The following is a 20,855-nucleotide window of genomic DNA, read 5'->3' on the forward strand; positions in this document are numbered from 1 at the left end:
AAATCTAGGTGGAGGTTCCCAAACCCCAATTCTTGACTTCTGTGTACTTGTACTGTGTACTTTTTTTTTTTTTTTGAGATGTAGACTCGCTCTGTCACCCAGGCTGGAGTGCAGTGGCGCAATCTGGGCTCACTGCAAGCTCCGCCTCCTGGATTCACGCCATACTCCTGCCTCAGCCTCCTGAGTAGCTGGTAGTACAGACACCAGCCACCACACCTGGCTAATTTTTTTGTATTTTTAGTGGCTCACGCCTGTAATCCCAATGCTTTGGGAGGCCGAGGCAGGCAGATCACGAGTGAGGAGATAGAGACCATCACGGTGGAACCCCGTCTCTACTAAAAACACGTACCGACATTTTAAGTGTGCATATCATTTGACCAGCCATTGCAATTCTAGTGATTCATAGTGAATATATCTTCGCACATATGGACAAAGATGTAGAGTATAAATAACAGCAGTAGCTAAAAATTATTGCACATTTTCTGTTAAGTCAGGCCTGTTTCTAGTACTTTGTGGAGATTAATACTCTCTGTCCTCCCAACAGTCCTGTATTAGTTTCTGTTGATTTCCCCAATTAGTAGAGGAGAGAGTCAAGGCATAGTGTTTAAGTAACTTGTCAAAGCTCTAGCATTTAATTAGTGTTGAGCTAGGAATTGAACTCAGGCATCCTGGCTTCAGAGTCTACACACCACTGTCTTTCATACTTAGGAATAACTTACAGCCGTAAGAAGATTGAAGTTGACTTGTTTTTAAATTGACATGGAAATTTCTCATATCAAGATGAAAAGATACTGCAGAAAAAAAACAATGCTATTTATTGTATGGCTGTGTTTAGTTTTAAAAATATATGTATATCTGCTTGTATGTGTGAGTGTGTGCATGTGTACTTATATGTATATATTATGCAAATGCATTAAAAATTTGATGGATAAACACCTAACTGATGCCAGCCATTTTTATTGGGGAAGGGAATGGAAGTAGAAGCCATAGCAAAGACTCTTCGTGTTGTATTCTATATGCATACACAATATATGTCTGTATCTTGAATCCTTTATGCAATAGTATGTTCATATGCTACTTTTATACATTAAAATTATCAATGAAAGAATTGAAGGGAAAACTGATATGTTTATTCAACAGCAGTTTGTGAAGCAACTGCTTTCCCAGAGCCCATAAGTGATACAATATATCTGTTGTAAGTAGATACACACATTTATATAGAACTATAAAATTTTAGAGTTTCAGAGGATTGTAGAAATTATCTAATATAAAGCCAAGAGAGGTTCTGTGATATACAAATTGTTAATAACAGACCCTGGATTTAGAGCCTACATTTTATGACAACCCATTTTACTGTTCCTTCTGTTATATCTTACAGGATATTTATGCAAATTTTTCCTATGATAATTTGAATTGTAAGGCTGTCTATTCTTCTCCATAAATACTTATAAATGCCTATCAAAATAATTTTCTCTGGGAGGCTCTTATGAGTCCAAATCAATTAATGTCATACTTTTTATGTTCTTGATCTCATAATAAATAGGAACTTCAGACTGATGGGAAACAAACTACACTTTAAGTGAGATTTGGGAGTATGCTACTTGCTCTTCTATGTAATTTAAACTCTGAATAATTTTATTTGTAAATATAACGTAGTATTATATCTAAATGATCTTATGTTTAGTATCTTGTACAAGTATAACGCAGTAGAACATAAGATGTATGACTTGCAGGAAATATATTTAAAAGCATTTATGAAAATAAAGATATGCAGAAAACCTGCTAAGTGAAGAATTGTGTTTGTTAATGCTTTTTGAGTAATAAGTGTTATGTTTTACATTTTACTAAATAGTTGTTCATTAAGAAGTGATATAATTCTGTTCACATTTTTCATTTTCTTTTGTTTTGTTTTTTAACTACCAGGATGTTATTGAAAATTCTTGTGATCCACTACTTGATCTGCATATGTCTTTGGAGGAACTATATACCCAGAATCTCCTGCAAAGACAGGATGAGAATACACCTTTGGTAGACATAAGTATGGGGTCTGCTTCTGGCTTTACTATAAATGACTACACACCTGCAAATGCTATTGAACAGCAATATGAATGTGAAAACACAATAGTGTGGACTGAATCTCATTTACCAAGTGAAGTTATATCAAGTGCAGAACTTCCTTCTGTGCTACCCGATTCAGCTGGAAAGGTAATATTTTAAAGATATGGTTTGTGTTTTATGATGAGGTAGGGAATGTTGAAGGGTTATTCTGGCCATTCTCTTCATTTGGAATGAGTGCTTCTTGGCACTAAGATTTTCAGAAAGCAACCTATGAACTTGTTTTGGTTGCAGGTTCTTGCAGAATAAAGCACAATCAATTAGAGAACGTGCGTGATGTTGAAATCACACTCCAAAGTCTAGTTTCCCTTTCCATGTGACTTGTGGCTTGTTTTTTCTTTCTTACAGGGCTCTGAGTACCTGCTTGAACAGAGCTCCCTGGCCTCTAATGCTGAGTGTGTCATGCTTCAAAATGTATCTAAAGAATCTTTTGAAAGGACTATTAATATAGCAAAAGGCAATTCTAGCCTAGGTAAGTTTCTCCTTTTCCTCATATACCTATTTCTTAACCCCCTTGACAAGGGGAAATATTGAACATGGTAAATTTCAATTTTTTTTTGCTGTAGATAAGAGAACAGATGGTAGAAATTTTCCTGTAGTTTTTATGGTTTTTCTTTATATGTCCTCATTATTTTTTCTGAAATGGTTTACAGGTTTGTTTACTTCGTATGAGCAGAAATCCCTCATTCTCTTAATTATTTCAGAGTATTCACAAGCCTCATTTACATTCAGTAAAAGATATATGAATTGTTTGTGTATGAAACAGCAAATCAGAAAAGGAATTCTTAGAAAATGAAAACTCAGCAATTTGGAATTCTAAATTCTTTGGAAAAGTAAATTATTAGTTTCTTTGAATGAACCAGTGATGTATAAGTCAGTTTGCATTTAATTTCTTTCACTCGCTGAAAGAAAGACTAAAAAGACAACCAGGTGTGCCACCACCAAAATGTAAATGTGAGTTATTCAGTAGGACTTCCCAGGTGGCAGGATTTTTGTGTGCTATTTTAACCACAAAACCCTCTGAATTGGGCAAAGAAGACTTTCTGTAGAAATATCCTAATTACAATAGCTAAAACTGTTGAGGCAGAGCATATTTGTTTTCTCATTGAGTTATACAGTCATGTGACTCAGCCCTGTCTTTTTTAATAAATAGGGTGGTAGATGAGTTGCTTTGAGTGTCCAAATGCAGCCCAAGACTCTATGGTTAATTCAGTATCAGAGATCCTTTTCTTTCTATGAAGTAACCAACCACTACCCATTACATTGACATCTTATGGCAGGGTCCTGTTTCCTTGTTTTGAGATTTGGCAGAGGAATCCAGCAGTGCTTACTTGGTGAGTGGGATTTCAGCCTTGGTCGCCAAGATTTTGTTCCATTTGATGGTGGCGGGGTACTACCAACAGCAGCTAAACAAAGAATTGTAGCAGATAATATTTATGTTGTTGTAATATTTCTTATATACATTATGTTTAATAGGATGATACAAAGCTTGAACTGCAGAACTTTCCATAACTCATTGATTATGAGACAGATATCTAAGCCATGCTAGAATTATTTTATCAGCTAATTTAGTGTTTCTGATGCCATATTACTCAAAATATTAGTTCTGTAGGATGTTAATAGGAGTTATAAATGACTTCCAAGTTTAAAAGTTTAGAATGAGATAAATTTAAGAAGACAGGTTTCTTTTTACATCTCAATATCTTTTATACTCCATGTGCATTGTGAATCACTAAGAGATTATCAGATGTAGCATTTTTCACATTTAATTGGCCATAGAACCCATTTTTCTTGAATAATTGATAAGGCAGAGATTTTACAAAGCCTATTTGAGAACTATAATTCTAGTGTATTTACTGAAGTAGCAAATATTTATTTTAATTCTCTATCCACTATGCATAGACACCATAATATTACTGTTCTTAACGCAGGTTTAAGAGAGTAAGCTAATTGACATTTAAAATCCTAAAGGCGTTAGAATATTGTACGTGCTATAATAGATACTTATAGAGAACATTGAAGGCTTTAAAGAGGGAATAACTAATCCCTGCTCTCCAAGTGTGGAGAACTTTAGAATGGTTTCAGAAAAGAGGAGATGTATGATTTAGGTCTAAAAAGAGGAGATTTTTACCACATAGTTGGGGAATTTGAAAAAGTTGAAAGCTACTTAGAAGTAAGGCAGAGAGATGTTAAATATTACTGAAACTGGTTCGATATGGATGAAGTGTGGTATGATGACCAGCAAAGTGAGAGTTGGAACTAAAGGAATGATAAGTGGGAGACAGCTGCTGGATGGGTTTGTGTGCAGGACACAGAACTTCTGCTGCAGCCATGTACTGCCTTATGCTTCATGTAGGCAGCGGGAGCTAAGGGTATGAAAGTGACATGATCAGATTTGTGTTTTAAGAAGAACATTGAGCTTAGGTTGGTGAAGCAGTTAGGAGGCTCTTGTAAGAGCCATGGTTTGGGTACATCAGATTTTGCAATCTGACTATTTGGATTGCTTACCAATTTTATTTTTTTTGAGAGAGAGTTTCACTTTGTTGCCCAGGCTGAAGTACAGTGGCATGATCTTGGCTAACTGCAACTTCCATCTCCTGAGTTCAAGCAATTCTTGTCCCTCTCAGCCTCCTGAGTAGCTGGGATTACAGGCCTCTGCTACCATGCCTGGCTGATTTTTTGTATTTTAGTAGAGATAGGGTTTCACCATGTTGCCCAGGCTGGTCTTGAACTCCTGAGCTCAGGCAGCCCACCCATCCCGGCTTCCCAAAGTGCTAGGATTACAGGCGTGAGCCACCCCACCCGGCCTGCTTACCAGTTTTTAATTAATTGTGAGAATGTTGAATTTTGTCAAAGCATTTCTTCATCTGTTGGGGAATTATATGGATTTTCTTATTTATTCTGCTAATATGTCAAGATATATTGCTTTTTTAAATTATGGTAAAATATACATAGCATAAAATTGACCATTTTCATCATTTTTAAGAGTGCATTTCTGTGGCATTAAGTGCATTCACGTCATTGTGCAGCCATCATCACCATCCATCTCCAGAACGTTTTTGGGTTCCCCAATTGAAACTCTGTATCCATTAAGCAATTGTTCCCCATTGCTCTCTCTACCAGTCCCCTGTCAACTACCATTCATTTTTCTGTTTCTATGAATTTGACGAAATGCTTCATGTAGGTGGAATCATACAGTATTTGTCCATATGTGATTGGGTATAATGTCTTCTAGGTTCATCCATGTTGTAACATGTGTCAGAATTTCCTTTTTAAGGCTAAATAATATTCCATTGTATGTATACACTATACTTTGTTTATTCATTCATCTATCGATGGGCACTTGAGTTGCTTCCATCTTAGTTTTTAAGTTTTGATATAAAAATATACTAGGTTAATTAAGTTATTGGAAGAAAACAGTGAAAGGCAGAACTGTCTTTTCTTTCTATCACATCTAGAAATCCATTTAAACCTCCCTCAACAGCCTGACTTTAAAATTAAAGTGTAAAAGAGCCCTGTCATTTGTTTAGTGAAAGTAAAACAATTGGCTGGGCATGGTGGTTCACGCCTGTAATCCCAGCACTTTGGGAAATTAAGACAAGTGGATCACCTGAGGTCAGGAGTTCGAGACTAGCCTGCCCAACATGGCAAAACCCCATCTCTACAGAAAATACAAAAAATTAGCTGGGCGTGATGGTGGGCATCTGTAATCCCAGCTACTCGGGAGGCTGAGGCAGGAGAATCACTTGAACCTGGGAGGCTGAGGTTGCAGTGAGCCGAGATCATGCCACTACACTCCAGCCTAGGTGATAAGAGTGAAACTTTGTCTCAAAAAAAAAAAAGTAAGACATTTAAATGTGAAATCACAGCACCATTAGTTTACCATTCACACTGTAATACAAAACTGTAAATCACAATTAGTTTAACTTTTCTGCTTCATTTCCATTATTGATATGCCCAATATGTTTATAGGGCTTTCTCCCTGGCTTTTTGGTTTCCTGGGACCCAGTGAGGTTCCTCTGGCATTTTGGAGTTAAAATTTACTGCATGCCAAGGCAAGAACATTACTCTGTTATCTCATTTGACAGGAGATGCTCAATGTTCAGATTTCTATAGCACTTCGAATAACTAAATGTAAAGGAATCTTGAAAAATCTGTGTAAATATTAAAATAAAGCATTCAATAAAGCTTTAGTGTAGGAAGGTGTTGGCTGTATAACTTGAAGTAACAAGAAGTGTGATAAATAGTATTTTAGGCAGTCTAAATAGAGGCTGGATTTGTGCTGGTGGAAAAGTATGTTATGAAGGGGTCTATCAGTGAGCTCATTTTCTTAGATTCATAGTCTCCCCTTAATCAGCTATAAGCAGTTGTTTGCAGTTTTAGCTTTGTGGATAATTTGTTTCTTTGTCTTGTGATAACCAGAAGAAGCTTTAATAAATGGCAGGTTTCTGTAAATCTGTCATAATCCATTGTTTTGATTTCATGAATCATTTGGATTTTTGAATTTTGTTAAAATTAGAATGAAAATGTATACAGAAATACAGATACATTAATAAATGTACACATGCATATAGTGACCTTTAAAAAATTCTAATCTTGGTGTTTTTTCGTAAGTCTGTGGTCCCTTGGTTAATGATGTGGTGTTTGGACTTGAAGGTAAAAAACAAGGTTCTTCAGGGGAAAAGAAAGGAAGTCTTATCTTCCCTTCACTGATTAGATACAGAAACATAAACAGACTCAGCAATTTCTCTGAAATTACTCAACCTTTAAAGAGGTAGAGTCAGAACTCAAACCTGTCTGTCTCTGATTTTCACATATACCATACAATACATTCAATACTTGAGTTACCCGAGGGCACATTATGATTGTTGTAATAACAAGCTTCATTTTGAAGCTGAATTAATATTTACATTTAGTCTTTAGGGAGCAATGTAACCTTGGTTTGGGAGAGAGATGCATTTTAAACATATTTTATGAGTTTTGTTTTGTTTTTAGTTTTGTGACTAAATTTTGTTGTACACTTTGTGTCAGGTATTTTGAAAGTTACTATACATATGTGTTTCTCACTTAATTCTTTAAACAACCATAAGAGCAAATGTCATCCCTTTTTAGAGATAAGTAAACTGAGGCTCTGTGTGAGGTTAAGTCAGTTGCCCAAGCTTGTGCTGATTGGAAGCGGTGGAATAATTCAGATTCGTAACCGGGTCTCTATTTCCAAAGCACACGATTTGGGATTTGGGATATTCTTTCATACTTCTTCCACGAATAAAATGGAAAGATCTTACAAGTTACAACCAAAATCTAGTTATTGGAGATTACCTCCAAGTTATTGAACCTTGAAAATTGTCGTTTGGTGAAAGAAAAGTATAAACTCAGCTAACTGATGTTGACCTCCTGGTTTACATGGTTGATGTGACCTGACAGCATAATAGCTGAGAGTCATGAGTTAAATATGCTATTAAAAGTGAATTCAGAGATCATGTCGGCCATAGCTCATGACAGGTTTCATGTCTGTGTCTTGCCTTATTGTAGTCTGCATGATGCTAATGAGAAAAAGACAATGAGTTAGATTCCCAGTGTGATCCACTGAGTTAAATTTTACTTTGTCCTGACACATTTTTATTTTACCAAAGTACAGTTGTATTGTGGATATTGCTAGGAAGGCTGGCTTTAACAGTACAAAATAGAGTACCTTTTGAAAAATTTCAGATCCAGCCTTTTTTCTCTCCTAAATGATATCTTATTGTTTTATGGTAAGCAGAAGTGTATTCTTAACAATACACTGAAAAATCGTTAGTATGAGTCTTAACACAATGTTTTAAGTACATTTAAAAATGTTTTATTTCTATCAGAAAAAAATAAGTAGGAGCCTGGATTGCCCATATCCACATATGAGATGTTAGGCTAGAAACATAATCAGAATCATTTTTTTAAATGTTTGAAATATCATATCTGATTTGGTATGAGTAGAATTAATATTTGGAAAGACATCATTTTTTTAAATATATGAAAACCTAAAAAGGAATTTGTGACATCTGTCAAAGAAAAGTTTTTATAAATATCCTGGTAGCTTTATATCTCTCCATAACTTGTTTAATTATATAATTTTGTTTTGGAAGAAACTTTCAACACTTCATTTTAAGTGAACTTACATTATTTTTGCAAAGTTTCAAATATAATTTTTAAGATTTTATATTTTTCAACGAATAGAGTGAGGATAGAGTGAGGAGTGAACCTTAATTCAGATAGAGTCTGTTGAGAAGGACTTTTTGAGGAACTGATATTGAAGAGTGAGAGGAAGTTAGCTATGCAAGAGCTGCTGAAAGAAGGTGTCAGGCAAAGACTTCAAAATGGACAGAGATGAGATGTATTTGTTGCTAGAACTCAGGGAACCAAGAAGGACATAACACAGTGCAAGGATTCACACTGCAAAGGCCAGTGTACCCCTGGCCTATAGACTGTGCTAAGCAAGTGTGTTGTGTGTTACTATAACAGGAAACCATTGAAGAGTTGCAACCAAGGGACTGATAGGATATTACTTGTCTTTTTTTGTAATGGCCTCTCTGTCTTCTGAGGGAAGTATGCATTGGAGGAGATAATCATGGAAGGCAGGTGACCAGTTAGGAAGGAGGCTTTTGCAAAAAGTCAGGCAAGAGAAGGTGTTGACTTAGTCTAGAGTTAGTATCTAAATGGGAAAAGGTAGGTAAATGGATTCAAGATAAATTTTGAGGATAGAAATGACAGGATTTGGTGTTGGATTAAATACAGGGGATAAGAGAGAAGTATGCATCAAGAAAGACCCCAATATTTCTACTTTGAATAATGGAGGGTAGTGTGGTAGTGCAATTTACCAAAAAAGGGAAGAAAAATGGTGAAATAAAGTAAGATGAAAAATTGCAGGTTCAATTTTATGCATGCTAAGATTGCATTTTCTGTGAGATATCCAGGGGACATGAAAAGAGAGCAATTTAATATCCAAATTAGAAGCTTATTGAAGTTCAAAGATAAAATGGAAATAGATTAAGATTAAGTTCACATAAATTCATTTCAACAAACTACTATGCTTTCGGACACCACTGTGATAGGCTCCAGGTATGAAGACTTCAATACAGGCTTGTTGATGTTAGGAATTCTGTGCTATGCTTTTATCCTAAGCAACCAACATAGTACTTGGCACATATTAGCCATATAGTAAATAGATCTTGAATGAACAAGTGATAAAGGAATAAGGTAATAGCAGATAATTGCTTAATTTATAGAATGAGTTTTCCTTTTGTAGTCCTTTTATTCTCTTTTATGTGTAAGAGATGATCTAATATTGTAAAACTGATTTGATGCTATCATAGTACTTTCCCTGAGAGACCTTTCTATTCAAGGGGTCAGCACATCACATGGTCTAAATTACATTCATTCCACAATGTAGACCTGTTTGATTTATAATGTATTGACTATATACAATTTCACAAACATTTACAAATTTACTTAAAAATATTTTTTGTTAGAAACACTTTTTAATATTTTTTGTTAGAAACATTTTTTCCTGTTTTTGCTGTGCTTTTTATTGACTAAAATGTTACTCGTATTTTTTAATATATAAATCATAGAAATTATTAAATTCAAATTAAAATGAATTGGAAAATCATGTATTTAATTATATTTGCATTTCTCTTTTCCTGTAGGAATGACAGTTAGTGCTAATAAAGATGGCTTGGGGATGATTGTTCGAAGCATTATTCATGGAGGTGCCATTAGTCGAGATGGCCGGATTGCCGTTGGGGACTGCATCTTGTCCATTAATGAAGAGTCTACCATCAGTGTAACCAATGCCCAGGCACGAGCTATGTTGAGAAGACATTCTCTCATTGGCCCTGACATAAAGTAAGTATCATTTGGATCCCAGTTTGGCTTGGGAAATTCAGGAATTTCAATTAATCAGAATTCTTTTTCAGTATACACTTCTGTTTGAGATACAAACGTTTTCACATTTTTTAAAACATAAATCACTCAAGAAATTGACTATTTTTGAGTAGTTCTCAATTGTAAGTATAGTTTCTTGGAGACTATAGCAATATTAAAAATTTGGAAACATTGCTTTGTATTTTTAATTATACTTCTCCAGTGATTTCTACAACAACCATAGAAGTTGGGGATGCAATGATTCTCACAGAGCAAGAGGGCCCACTTTTAGGATCTTGGAAAGATGTTTGGATTGGCTCCATTATAAGGAATCGTACCCTACCTAATTGACCTGTGTGAATCCTAGAACTAAGACAGTTCTTTAAGGACCATGCATGCAAAAGACAAGATAAAACAGTGTCCATCTGACCCAAAACTTACCCTTTCTTGAGCTACCTCATGACCCCAGGGGATAGACCAATATATTGGTGTGGTCTGTTAGTAGGTCATGGAGGATATTTTGTCAGGAAGTGCTTAAAATTTCCAGTAATCCCATAATGTACTAAAAGCACATCATATATGTGGTTTGGTTTTTAAGTCACTAAACATTCCTCGAGCCAACATAAAAATCAGCTCATTACTTTATTGTGACACTTCATCAATGTGACATTTTCCTCTAGCATTAATCTTTGAATATTTGTTTTTAATGTATGAGGGATAACATCATAAAATAAGAGCTCAGGGAAAGATTGTTTACCTAAAATCGATGTAATTATTACTAGTATGGGGGACTTTTTTGTATTAATGTTATTTTACTGACTACATTCTCTATTACCAGTCCTTTTGCAAAGTATGTATTGCTAGGTCTTAGGTAACAAAAGCTGTACAGACTGTTTTTCATTCTGTGGTCAATAAAAAGGAGAAAAGTATATACCATTTGGAACAGATTCCTCTGTCTTATATAAAAGAAGTATTATTTTTAGGCAAAATCCTCACTAATGGGCTTTCATATTTTTGTATGCTTTTTTGACTTTTATTTACAGTTGAACAGATCATCAGCTCATGTTACTGTTCCTTAATTGCCTTATAATAATTGGAGTACAAGTGAACCTCATTAAAAATGTCAGTCCTTTTATCATAAGAAAAGAGAAACTTCAAGTGTTTTCCTTACCACTTATGGCCAGTGTTCCATGGCATAGATCACATGGAAACTATGTATTTATTGCAGGGGTTTTAGTTTACGTGGATTAGATGTAGTATAAAATGCAGACGACCTAGTAACCGCTCATCTGATTTATTGTGCCATGATGTACATTTATGCTGTGTGTGCTGATATTGCTCTGCTGCCCACTTTTTGGCATTCTGATCACCAGAATTAGTACTTGGTACTAGCCCTACCCCTCAGTTCTAATGTACTGCAGAACTTTAAGAGTGGTTAAAAAATAAGACGATTGTGACACCAGTTTAGCGTAAGTCATGCATCTGGTCAACTCTAGAAAACTTTTGAGGTACATTTTCAGTCTCAAAGTCTTTTTTCGCCTTTCCTTATTTTTTTGTTTTGTGTTTCCGTTTCCCCTCTCCCACCGATTCAGCAGAATTTACCCTGTCATGTGGGCAGAAGCCTTATTATGACTATCAAAGATATCTAGAGAGCTAACTTCATAAGTACTTGCTTTAGGATCTCAGGAGGCAAAATGTACTATAGAACCTTAAATTATTTTAAAAAGAAGAAAAATCATACAACCTTCCCTCCTCTGGAAATCAATCATCCATTCATTCATTCAGTCAGTCTTGCTGTCATATAGGTAAACACACATGCAAATATTCAAAACACATTGATTTCTTCTCACATGCCTTAAAGATGCTCTGATTCAAATGGTCATAGCTTAACTCATTGAGTAATGATAAAAATAAACTAAAATCATCCTTACATAATGCTTTTTCAGAAACAAAAATATGTTAGATTTTAAAACACAAAGAGCCATTTAGGTTGACCAGGGCTGAGCAGCATGTTCTGTGCATTTTGCATGAAGTGTTTTTGGCCCTGTCCCTCTCTTACCACTTGTTTCGTGAAGCAAAAGGTTTAGAATTACCTTGAAAGCAATGTGAATAATCTTCCCAAAAGGAACATTTAGTCCTTCCATTACTCTGAATGGAACCATAACATTGCCTCGGGCCCATTAAGCTTTGTGCTCATTACCTGGATCTAGGCTCCATCCACATCTCTTTCTCATTATTTTTCTTTGTGAACCTAGCTTAATCTGGGTGGTGGTGGAGGGGTGTATTGTAGGGACTTTAAAAAAAGAGACTGTGGTTCAGTTACATAACTGATTGGTTTTTAGGGAAAGCATTGCTTGTTGAGACAATGCACTGGATTTCTTTTTTGCCATTTACGATAGATAGCTAGGAACTTTTGTGTGTGTGTGTTCATGCATGCATGGGTAGATAATTTGAGTTTCAAGAGTTCAAGAACAGCCAGTTTAAGATCCAGGTTTCATTATTTTCTATGGAAAACCAGATGCGAAGCCTCACCAGAATGCATTCTGTTTCACTTCTCACTCCACCTTGCCAGGAGCTCTTATATTTCTGTAATAATAGCCAGGGTTTTGTGCTTAGCAGCAGCTGCTTATAACATCTGCCAGATAATTACTGAGCTGAATCAGAATTCACCTGCCTTAACCTAAAGTGTGGGATGAATTCCTGATCAAGGAATAAAAGATTGATTGCAGTTACATTTTTTCATGCTTGTTAATAATCACTGCTATAGACACTAGTAAAGAGCAGATGCTTTTCTGGGGGAGGTGTAGATGGGAGGGAAGTGGAAAGGGGAAAAAAAAAACAACCAGGAGCACCCACTTTTAACTACATATGTATGCATCTCACATTCAGCACAAGACATTGACATTTGTTAACACCATTGTAAAAAGATGCCGCGGCGTATGCTTCACATTCTAGATTTTCTGCAGCACCTGCTGACGATCGAGCCCCCTTTTATGTGTGAGTATCAGTGATTCAAAAGCTCATTATGGCTGTGTGTTACAACTTGTCTGTGAAAACAATTTTGTGCTTTTGTAATGTCCCAATGCAAGGATAGATCCAGATATGGATTTCATATATACATTTTGGATTGTTTTCTTTATTTAAATAAGAACATAAAATCCAACAGAACTATGAGATTGTTACATTTTCACATTGTACTGATGATTGTGAACTCTTGAAAATCATATTTTCCAATTATGAAGCTTTCAAGCTCCTTTGTAAGGGAACGATCCTGTCTGCACGTGCAGGAATAGTCTCTGCATTAATAGCCATATCACATTTCAGCATCACTAATGGTATTCTTTTTTCTTCTAGTCCATGTGTAACCAAAAGTTAGTCCATGTGTAACCAAAAGTTAGTTTGAATTTTTAATTCAACTCCCAAATAAGCATTTTCAGTGTGTTTTTGCATCTCGTAATTTAGCTTTGGCATTTTTGCTGGCCATTCGGAGGTTTTGTATGATCCTGTGACCAGCCTTGTGGTAGCATGGCTCTGCATGTTCTGTTGCATTGTGGGATGCTTGTTCTGGTGGCCTCACTCTGTAGTGGCTAAATAGTTAGGAAAACTGCCGTCTCTACTCTTTCTCACTACTACGCAAAGTATCAGAAAAATATTTGTAAATGCCTCCGCTCCTCAAAAGAAAAAACAACTTTGAACAAATATAAAGAAAAACTCATTTTTAACATTGTTTGGGAAGAAACATCTTTACCTTCTTTCTCAAACCAATAAAAAAATTAAAGACTTTGTACTGATTGCTATTATTTTTGCTATTCTATCCTGCCTTTTTTCCCTGACCTTTTCCTGGCTTTTTAAACTTACGTTTTATTTATATGAGTTTTACTGAATCTTCAGGAATAATACCAGTCTTCTTCAATAGCCTTTTCACATTTTAGGTTTCATGTTTATCTTTATTTTATTTTTTCATTGTTTAAAATATAATCAGACTTCTGTCCTGACATAATGTATTGTTTGAAGGGATAAAAGCAAATTTGCTATTCAATATATTTTTGTAGCATCTTAGAGAAGGTGTCTTTATAGATGAATAAATTAAATAGGGCCAGAATTAGAATGCAACTTTTTCAGCCAGCCTAGTCTTAAATCCATTGATCTGTACTTTCTGCTTCATTTTTTGACCTTTGAGGTAAAAGTATCATGAAGAGATTCCCAAAGGCTCCATGTATTCTGCCCGAGTGACCAGTGTGACCAGGAGAGCTGATGACCTGTGAGAGCACTCACTTCTATTTGGATTGTGCTTCTCAGCTTACAGTAGCATCACGAAAGTGGCATCCTTTTTGTGGTAGAGGGTATGGAGGTTCAGCAGTGGTGATTTACCCCATGACACTCTGTATGGTAGCAGAACTGTGTCTTCCGACTCCAAACCCAAGTGACCTCACACTTTGAAGTAAATGAGTGAATGCTTTCTATAGAATAACCAATATGTTTGAAATTATGTGTACTAATCATTCAGTAAATGATGACACTGGTATAATTTTTTATTTCATTATAACATAAAAGACAATCTTTTTACCTTTGCCCTCCAATGCTGAGGTTTTGTATACTTATTATTTTAACAGATAAATTATGGACAGATGATTTAATATCTCTTTATGATTTCTAATTTTTAGTTGCACAAACATGCTGTATTGAGTTCAGATACAGTATTTCTCTTATGTTACTATTCATTAACTTGAAGATCTTGAAACAGCTTGCTTTAAAAAGTGTGTCCACTATGTAAGAAGCCTTACAGGAAAGCAGTAAACTTGAATTTTTATGTATCAGTTTCTGAACATTACAGCAAGAGTCAGCATTTGGCTCAGTGTCTTCCACATAATAGGCATTCAGTCAGTACTTGTTGAATTAGTAGATGGCCATTCACGTGTGAATAGTAGACTTTTCTTTGAGAGCAGAGTGAATTTTTAAAAATTGCTACAAATTAGTAAGTCTTTCCATAAACTCAAATGGTTTAGTCTCATACTTCAGACTTGAGAGTTCATAACTTAATAGAGCTAACATAATTGTTGATAATGCTTGTTAATCTCTAGAATTAATTATGTATTATAGAAAGATGCAAAGTAATTTGTGATATTCAGTATTTTAATAGAGTATACCTAATTTGTTTCTTTTAGAGATCCCAGAAATCTTTGGGCAAAATTAATGTTATTACTGACAATTGTTATTCTAGGGATTTGTAGATCTTCCTAATATTAAAAAAATTGTTGTTAGCCTTTTCATTTTACAATATAAATAATTGTTTTCCTTCCCTGCCTGTTGATTGGTAAACACATAGTGAATCAGCAGCATTTAAAAACTTAGTTTCTATTGTTATTCTTCCCTATAGAATACTCTATCCTATTGAAGTTTGGATTCTCTGCTGAATATACTGATTAAATGAGCTGTGTGAAAAAGTAGGGAGAAAAGGACAATATGATTTGTTTCCTTTATTTTAGAAGCTTTTCCTAACAGGCAAAATATTATTTCCCTTCACTTCCATGGATTCTGGTTTCTTCCAGAATTACTTATGTGCCTGCAGAACATTTGGAAGAGTTCAAAATAAGCTTGGGACAACAATCTGGAAAAATAATGGCATTGGATATTTTTTCTTCATACACTGGCAGGTAAGTGAAACATTAAATCAAATGCGATGAATGATACAGCAAGTTGTAGAGAATTTGGAATTCAGAGTCAGGGAGGACTAGAGCAAAGAAAAGTTCTGAATCCTTTTCTTCTTCCCTTTCCTTCAGTTATATAAGCAATTATTATATAGTATGGAAAATATGAGAAACAGATATTCAAATTAATAAATTAATATTTAATTCTACTGCACAATGTATCACTTTTAACATGCTGATTTTTGATAATTTGTCCCAAAGGAGTATTATTTCATTAATTTCTTAGAACAGAAGAAATTGTATGATGTTTCTTATTCTTTCATAAATATTATCAAACTTCTTCAGAAATGTTATTTATTCTTTTATTAACAAGCATACAAATTCAGAAACTTCTTTTTTTTTTTTTTTTGAGACAGAGCCTCACTCTGTTGCTCAGGCTAGAGTACAGTTGTGCCATTACAGTTCATTGCAGCCTCTACCTGCTGGGTTCATGGATCCTCCCACCTCAGCCTCCCAGGTAGCTGGGATTATAGGCATGTGCCACCACGTCAGGCTAATTTTGTATTTTTTGTAGAGATGGGGTTTCGCCATGTTGCTCAGGCTGGTCTCAAACTTCTGAGCTTAAGCAATCTGCCCACCTCGTCCTCCCAAAGTACTGGGATTCAGAGGCATGCACCACCATGCCTACCAGAACATTTTTTATTTGTAATTTTCTTGCTCTTTTGGAGAATGTTGAGCTGAACCTGTTAGCATGTATGCATGTTAGGAAACAGTGTTTGGCTTTTTAAAGGCACTTGATATACAATGTATTAAGAGCCTTTAAATAATAAAGGGAACATTTTCTTTTTTCTTAGGAAAGGGAGGAACTGGGTTTTGATGCTGCTGCTGACTGAGTCAAGATCAGGGAGAGAAATAATGTCAAATCACTTTTCCATGAAGAATGTACCATTCTACACTCTCAGTTGTGGACCTGTGTTTTTCAGTTGTGCTGGCAACTGACTACCAAATTTCTTGTAAGCATGTGGTAGAGCAGAAATGGCCTTGCAAGCACTCTGAGGTCTTCTCAGGAGAGTTCTACCATTCTTTTTTTTTTTTTTTTTTTTTTGTGAGGCGGAATTTCACTCTTGTTGCCCATGCTGGAGTGCAATGGCGCGATCTTGGCTCATTGTGACCTCTGCCTCCCGGGTTCAAGTGATTCTCCTGCCTCGGCCTCCTGAGAAGCTGGGATTACAGGTGCCCACCACCACGCCCAGCTATTTTTTTGTATTTTTAGTTGAGATGGGGTTTCACCATGTTGGCCAGGCTGGTCTTGAACTCCTGATCTCAGGTGATTCACCCGCCTTGGCCTCCCAAAGTGCTGGGATTATAAACGTGAGCCACCATGCCCAGCCGAGTTCTACCATTCTTTAGTGGATGTCAGAACATCCCAGAACACCACGGTCTCCAGTGACCTTACATTCATTGTGATCTTGCTTCACTGCTTCCTCTGCACATTACAGATGACTACAGAATACAGAAAGTGTCAGGGAAGGGGAAGGTATGTTATTTGTTTAATAAAGGGAAGGAATGGCATGGTCCTTGGGGCCTCATGAATATTATGGGAAAAGGAGTATAATTGTCCCTCATTATCTGTTGGGGATTGGTTTCAATACTCTCCACAGATATCAAAATCCACGGGTGCTCAATCCCTTGTATAAAATGATGTAGTATTTGCACATAACCTACACACATTCTCCCATATACTTTAAATCATCTCTAGAGTCCTTATAATACCTGATACAATGTAAAGGCTATGTAAGTTGTTGTTATATGTTTATTTTTAAATAATGACAAGAAAAAGAAAAGTGCACGTTTGGTACAGATGCAACCATTTTTTTCCCAAATATTTTTGGTCTGCTTTTGGTTTAATCCATGGATGTTGGACTCAAGGATACGAGGGATAGGGGAGACAACTATATTTACTTTACACTGTACAAAACTCAGCCACATTCCAGGATTTCCACTATTGGGTTAATGGCATGAGTTGATTATAGTTTCCCAGTGCTTCCTGTCAAACTGGTAAAACAAATTATTTCAATGTCTCTCTGAAATGTTGTATCAAATGACTGACTGAAAGAATACACCAGCTAACATCTGAGTCTTGTTAAGTTCTAGGGCCTTAAAATACTCAAAAGTTATTAGAAAGAAAGCCACTTTGAGCACTGTACTTCCTCCAAGCACAGAAAAGAGAATAGCCTGGATTGTCCTATGCTGTGACTAGCTGCTTTACTGCAGAGAAAGTATTTTCTATGGATATCAGAATGCTTAAAATAGAGCAACTAGATATGCATTTTTGGTGGAACAATCTACAGCAGGGAAAGTAACTTTCCCACAGCTAATAAATGCCAGAGCCAAGTGTAGAATGTAAGCATAATCCATGTTCGTAATTACCATTGGATGCAAGGAAGGAATTGCAGAAGTCTACAAAGCATGTGCCATATAAAAATATGTGACCATATAGCATGGAAGTTAAGAACTCAGGTTTTATGGTAAGATGCCCTCAATCCAAATCTCACCTATGCTGTTTTTCTGCCAGTGTCTTTCTCATCATGTGTCTTTCTCACCATGTGAGTTTCTGCCAGTTACTTTACCTGGTACATATTTGCAGATATAAAGAGATCTACTTATTATAGTTGATAAAAATTTTGTTGGTATTCAGTGGTTTAAGACAGTGGAAAAGCAGTTGATTGACTTCTTTCTTGGCTGAGTGCATGCAGGAAGACATGACACTGGAGTCCCTGAAACCACACACTAAGATGAGTAAACAATAATCAGCACATGTAGAGGAGCATATATGGGGTTTGCGAAAGGATTCAAGATTATAGAATCATCTGAAGAGACCGGGGTCCTTGTGTTGAATTATTCAGGATATTCATCTTCTTGTACCTAAAAAGGAAGAAGCAAGATGCAATTTGGCTACACTGTTTCTGAATAGCTCCCACTGCTTAGGCCTTAAGGCTGAGGACCTCCCCACATCCCCTAGCTGTCACTGAATATTTTAAGGACTGTTTCTAAGTTATAATTCTTGTCTGTCTTCTAAGTCAGCTTTCTTCATCATATTCTTTCCTGTTGTATTTCCAGAAGGTTAGTGCTAGTTTTTAACCTCTCTGCCTTGCATCCTCTGGATGAAGATTTCACTTTTAATATTTCTCTGTCAACTCTTTGACATCGTTTTTAGGATCTCCCTCTTGGAGCTCTTCTCGCCATTCCTACCCTAGTGTCAGACTTAGACTCTGGGAACCCTAGCCTCATTCAGAGCTTTATTCTTTAATTGCACAGGAGGGAAATTCAAACACAAAACCAATGGGTAGGACCAATAGCAAATAGATTTCACTCTAATAGCTTAAAAACAAAAACTTAACATTCAGGTCTAAGAAAGAATGAGATGTTCTGGGAGAGCCTGGATATTTGCTTGCCAGAAATGTTGCAAAGCGCATGAAAGCTCAGATGGATGACTGGATTAGCTGACTTCTGATCTTGAATTCTAAATATTATATCATTTGAGAGAGTTCAGTATTCCTGTTGGGAGAATGGCTGTAATTTTACATACTTTCTTTTAATTCTTCAATTTCTGTAAATATCGACTGAAAACATTTGTTGAATCAGAATTTTTATAGCCGCCTTTGCTTTATATGTGGACATGTTTCTTTAGCAATCAAATTTTTACCACAGCGGAGGCACAGGCTATAATCAGTTTAACCATTCCCTGTTGTCCTCACAGCATCATTTATTGATACAAAGTATTCCATTGGACTAACAAAATATGTCTTGATATTGTTATTATTGTACAGTTTTCTTTACAGTCAATCAGTAGACTGGGCACATTTTGTTACATGCCTGGCATTTGGCAAAATCTAAATTGCTACAGAAGTGGAAGAGTGACCTTGAACACAGATACGTTGTAAACTGCTTCCCTTAAGAAGTATTCTGTGCCAGGTTCCTCTGGATGGGGTGAAGCTGGACCACAAGCATTTCACTTAATTTTTTGAAAATGGAAAGAAAATCATTGGTCCATCCTTAGGAAGCAGAAATACTAAACTCTTGGCAAACTTGATGAGAAATTCATTCAGGACAGGGTTCAGGGCTGTGCATACATGCTTAAAACCTACATAGTACTTCTAGCTTCTTGCACATTATAGGAATTTAAGAAATGCTTGTTCAATGAGTTTTCTTTACAAACCTGGTATTTATCCGATTTTCCCATTCCTTTCCTTTATGCTCCCATGTCTCATCAGGGAAAAAACAGACTAGACAAGAGTCTTAGTGTTCAGTTCTACGCTATGGTAGGTTGATTCTAAAGCAAGGTTTTAATTTTGTTTGGTTAGGTTTTCCTTTCCCCCAATGTAAAAATATTTTATACTTAAGGCCATGTACGGTGAAAATATAAACCAGTCCTGCATTTTTAGCTAAATCAATAGTAGAGTACATATAATCTTGCATGTTTTTACTAGGATTTTGGGGTACTCATTGTGTAATTCTTTAACCAGAGACATCCCAGAATTACCAGAGCGAGAAGAGGGAGAGGGCGAAGAAAGTGAACTTCAAAACACAGCATATAGCAATTGGAATCAGCCCAGGCGGTAAGGACTTTTTCTGTCTTCAGCCCACTCAATGGATATATAGGGTTTAAAGATAAGCAGGTGTGGTTTCAAGTGCTGGATTACAACTTGCTTCTTGTCACATCGGGTGGGTTGTTTAATACTTCTAACCCATCATTTTTTTCATGTGTACAGTGGAGAGAATAATGTGTATCACACAGGGTTAAAACTAACATATATGGAGAGATCTGGCACATAGTAGGAACTAAATTAAAGAAAATTATGCATAGATAGTTGGAATGGATTACATTCTGTAGAGTTTGATCTTAGGTATACCAAAAAGTATTCATTTAAATTTTACCTAGCATTTGTAGAAACTATATAGGTAAACATATATCAAAATGTGTGTGTGTGTGTGTGTGTGTGTGTGTGTGTAAAAGTACCCTTGTAGTCTTGTTACCGTAGGCCGAGTTTATCCTAAGTCATAATCTGTCTAGGACCAGTTTCATGTATAATAGATAAGATGACATCCTCAAATATACTTAGATGTATCACGTGCATCACTAAAGCATGTTGATGTGTCTATACTGAGTAAAATCAATTTTAGTTTAATAGGAAT

General features: G+C 35.9%; 1 protein-coding gene across 4 annotated transcripts in view; it reads left to right on the forward strand.

Moving 5' to 3' along the window:
* MPDZ (multiple PDZ domain protein) overlaps positions 1-20,855 on the forward strand; it is a 145,546-nt gene that overhangs the window by 71,936 nt on the left and 52,755 nt on the right. For all 4 annotated transcript variants that reach the window (XM_011967898.1, XM_011967899.1, XM_011967900.1 and 1 more), the window contains exons 19-23: positions 1,924-2,205; positions 2,464-2,587; positions 9,795-9,993; positions 15,561-15,665; positions 20,186-20,278. In XM_011967898.1, coding sequence (XP_011823288.1) covers positions 1,924-2,205; positions 2,464-2,587; positions 9,795-9,993; positions 15,561-15,665; positions 20,186-20,278 — 803 coding nt within the window. The remainder of the gene's footprint in view (positions 1-1,923; positions 2,206-2,463; positions 2,588-9,794; positions 9,994-15,560; positions 15,666-20,185; positions 20,279-20,855) is intronic.

The sequence above is a fragment of the Mandrillus leucophaeus genome, unplaced genomic scaffold (genome assembly GCF_000951045.1).
Source record: "Mandrillus leucophaeus isolate KB7577 unplaced genomic scaffold, Mleu.le_1.0 Scaffold818, whole genome shotgun sequence".
Taxonomy (NCBI): domain Eukaryota; kingdom Metazoa; phylum Chordata; class Mammalia; order Primates; family Cercopithecidae; genus Mandrillus; species Mandrillus leucophaeus.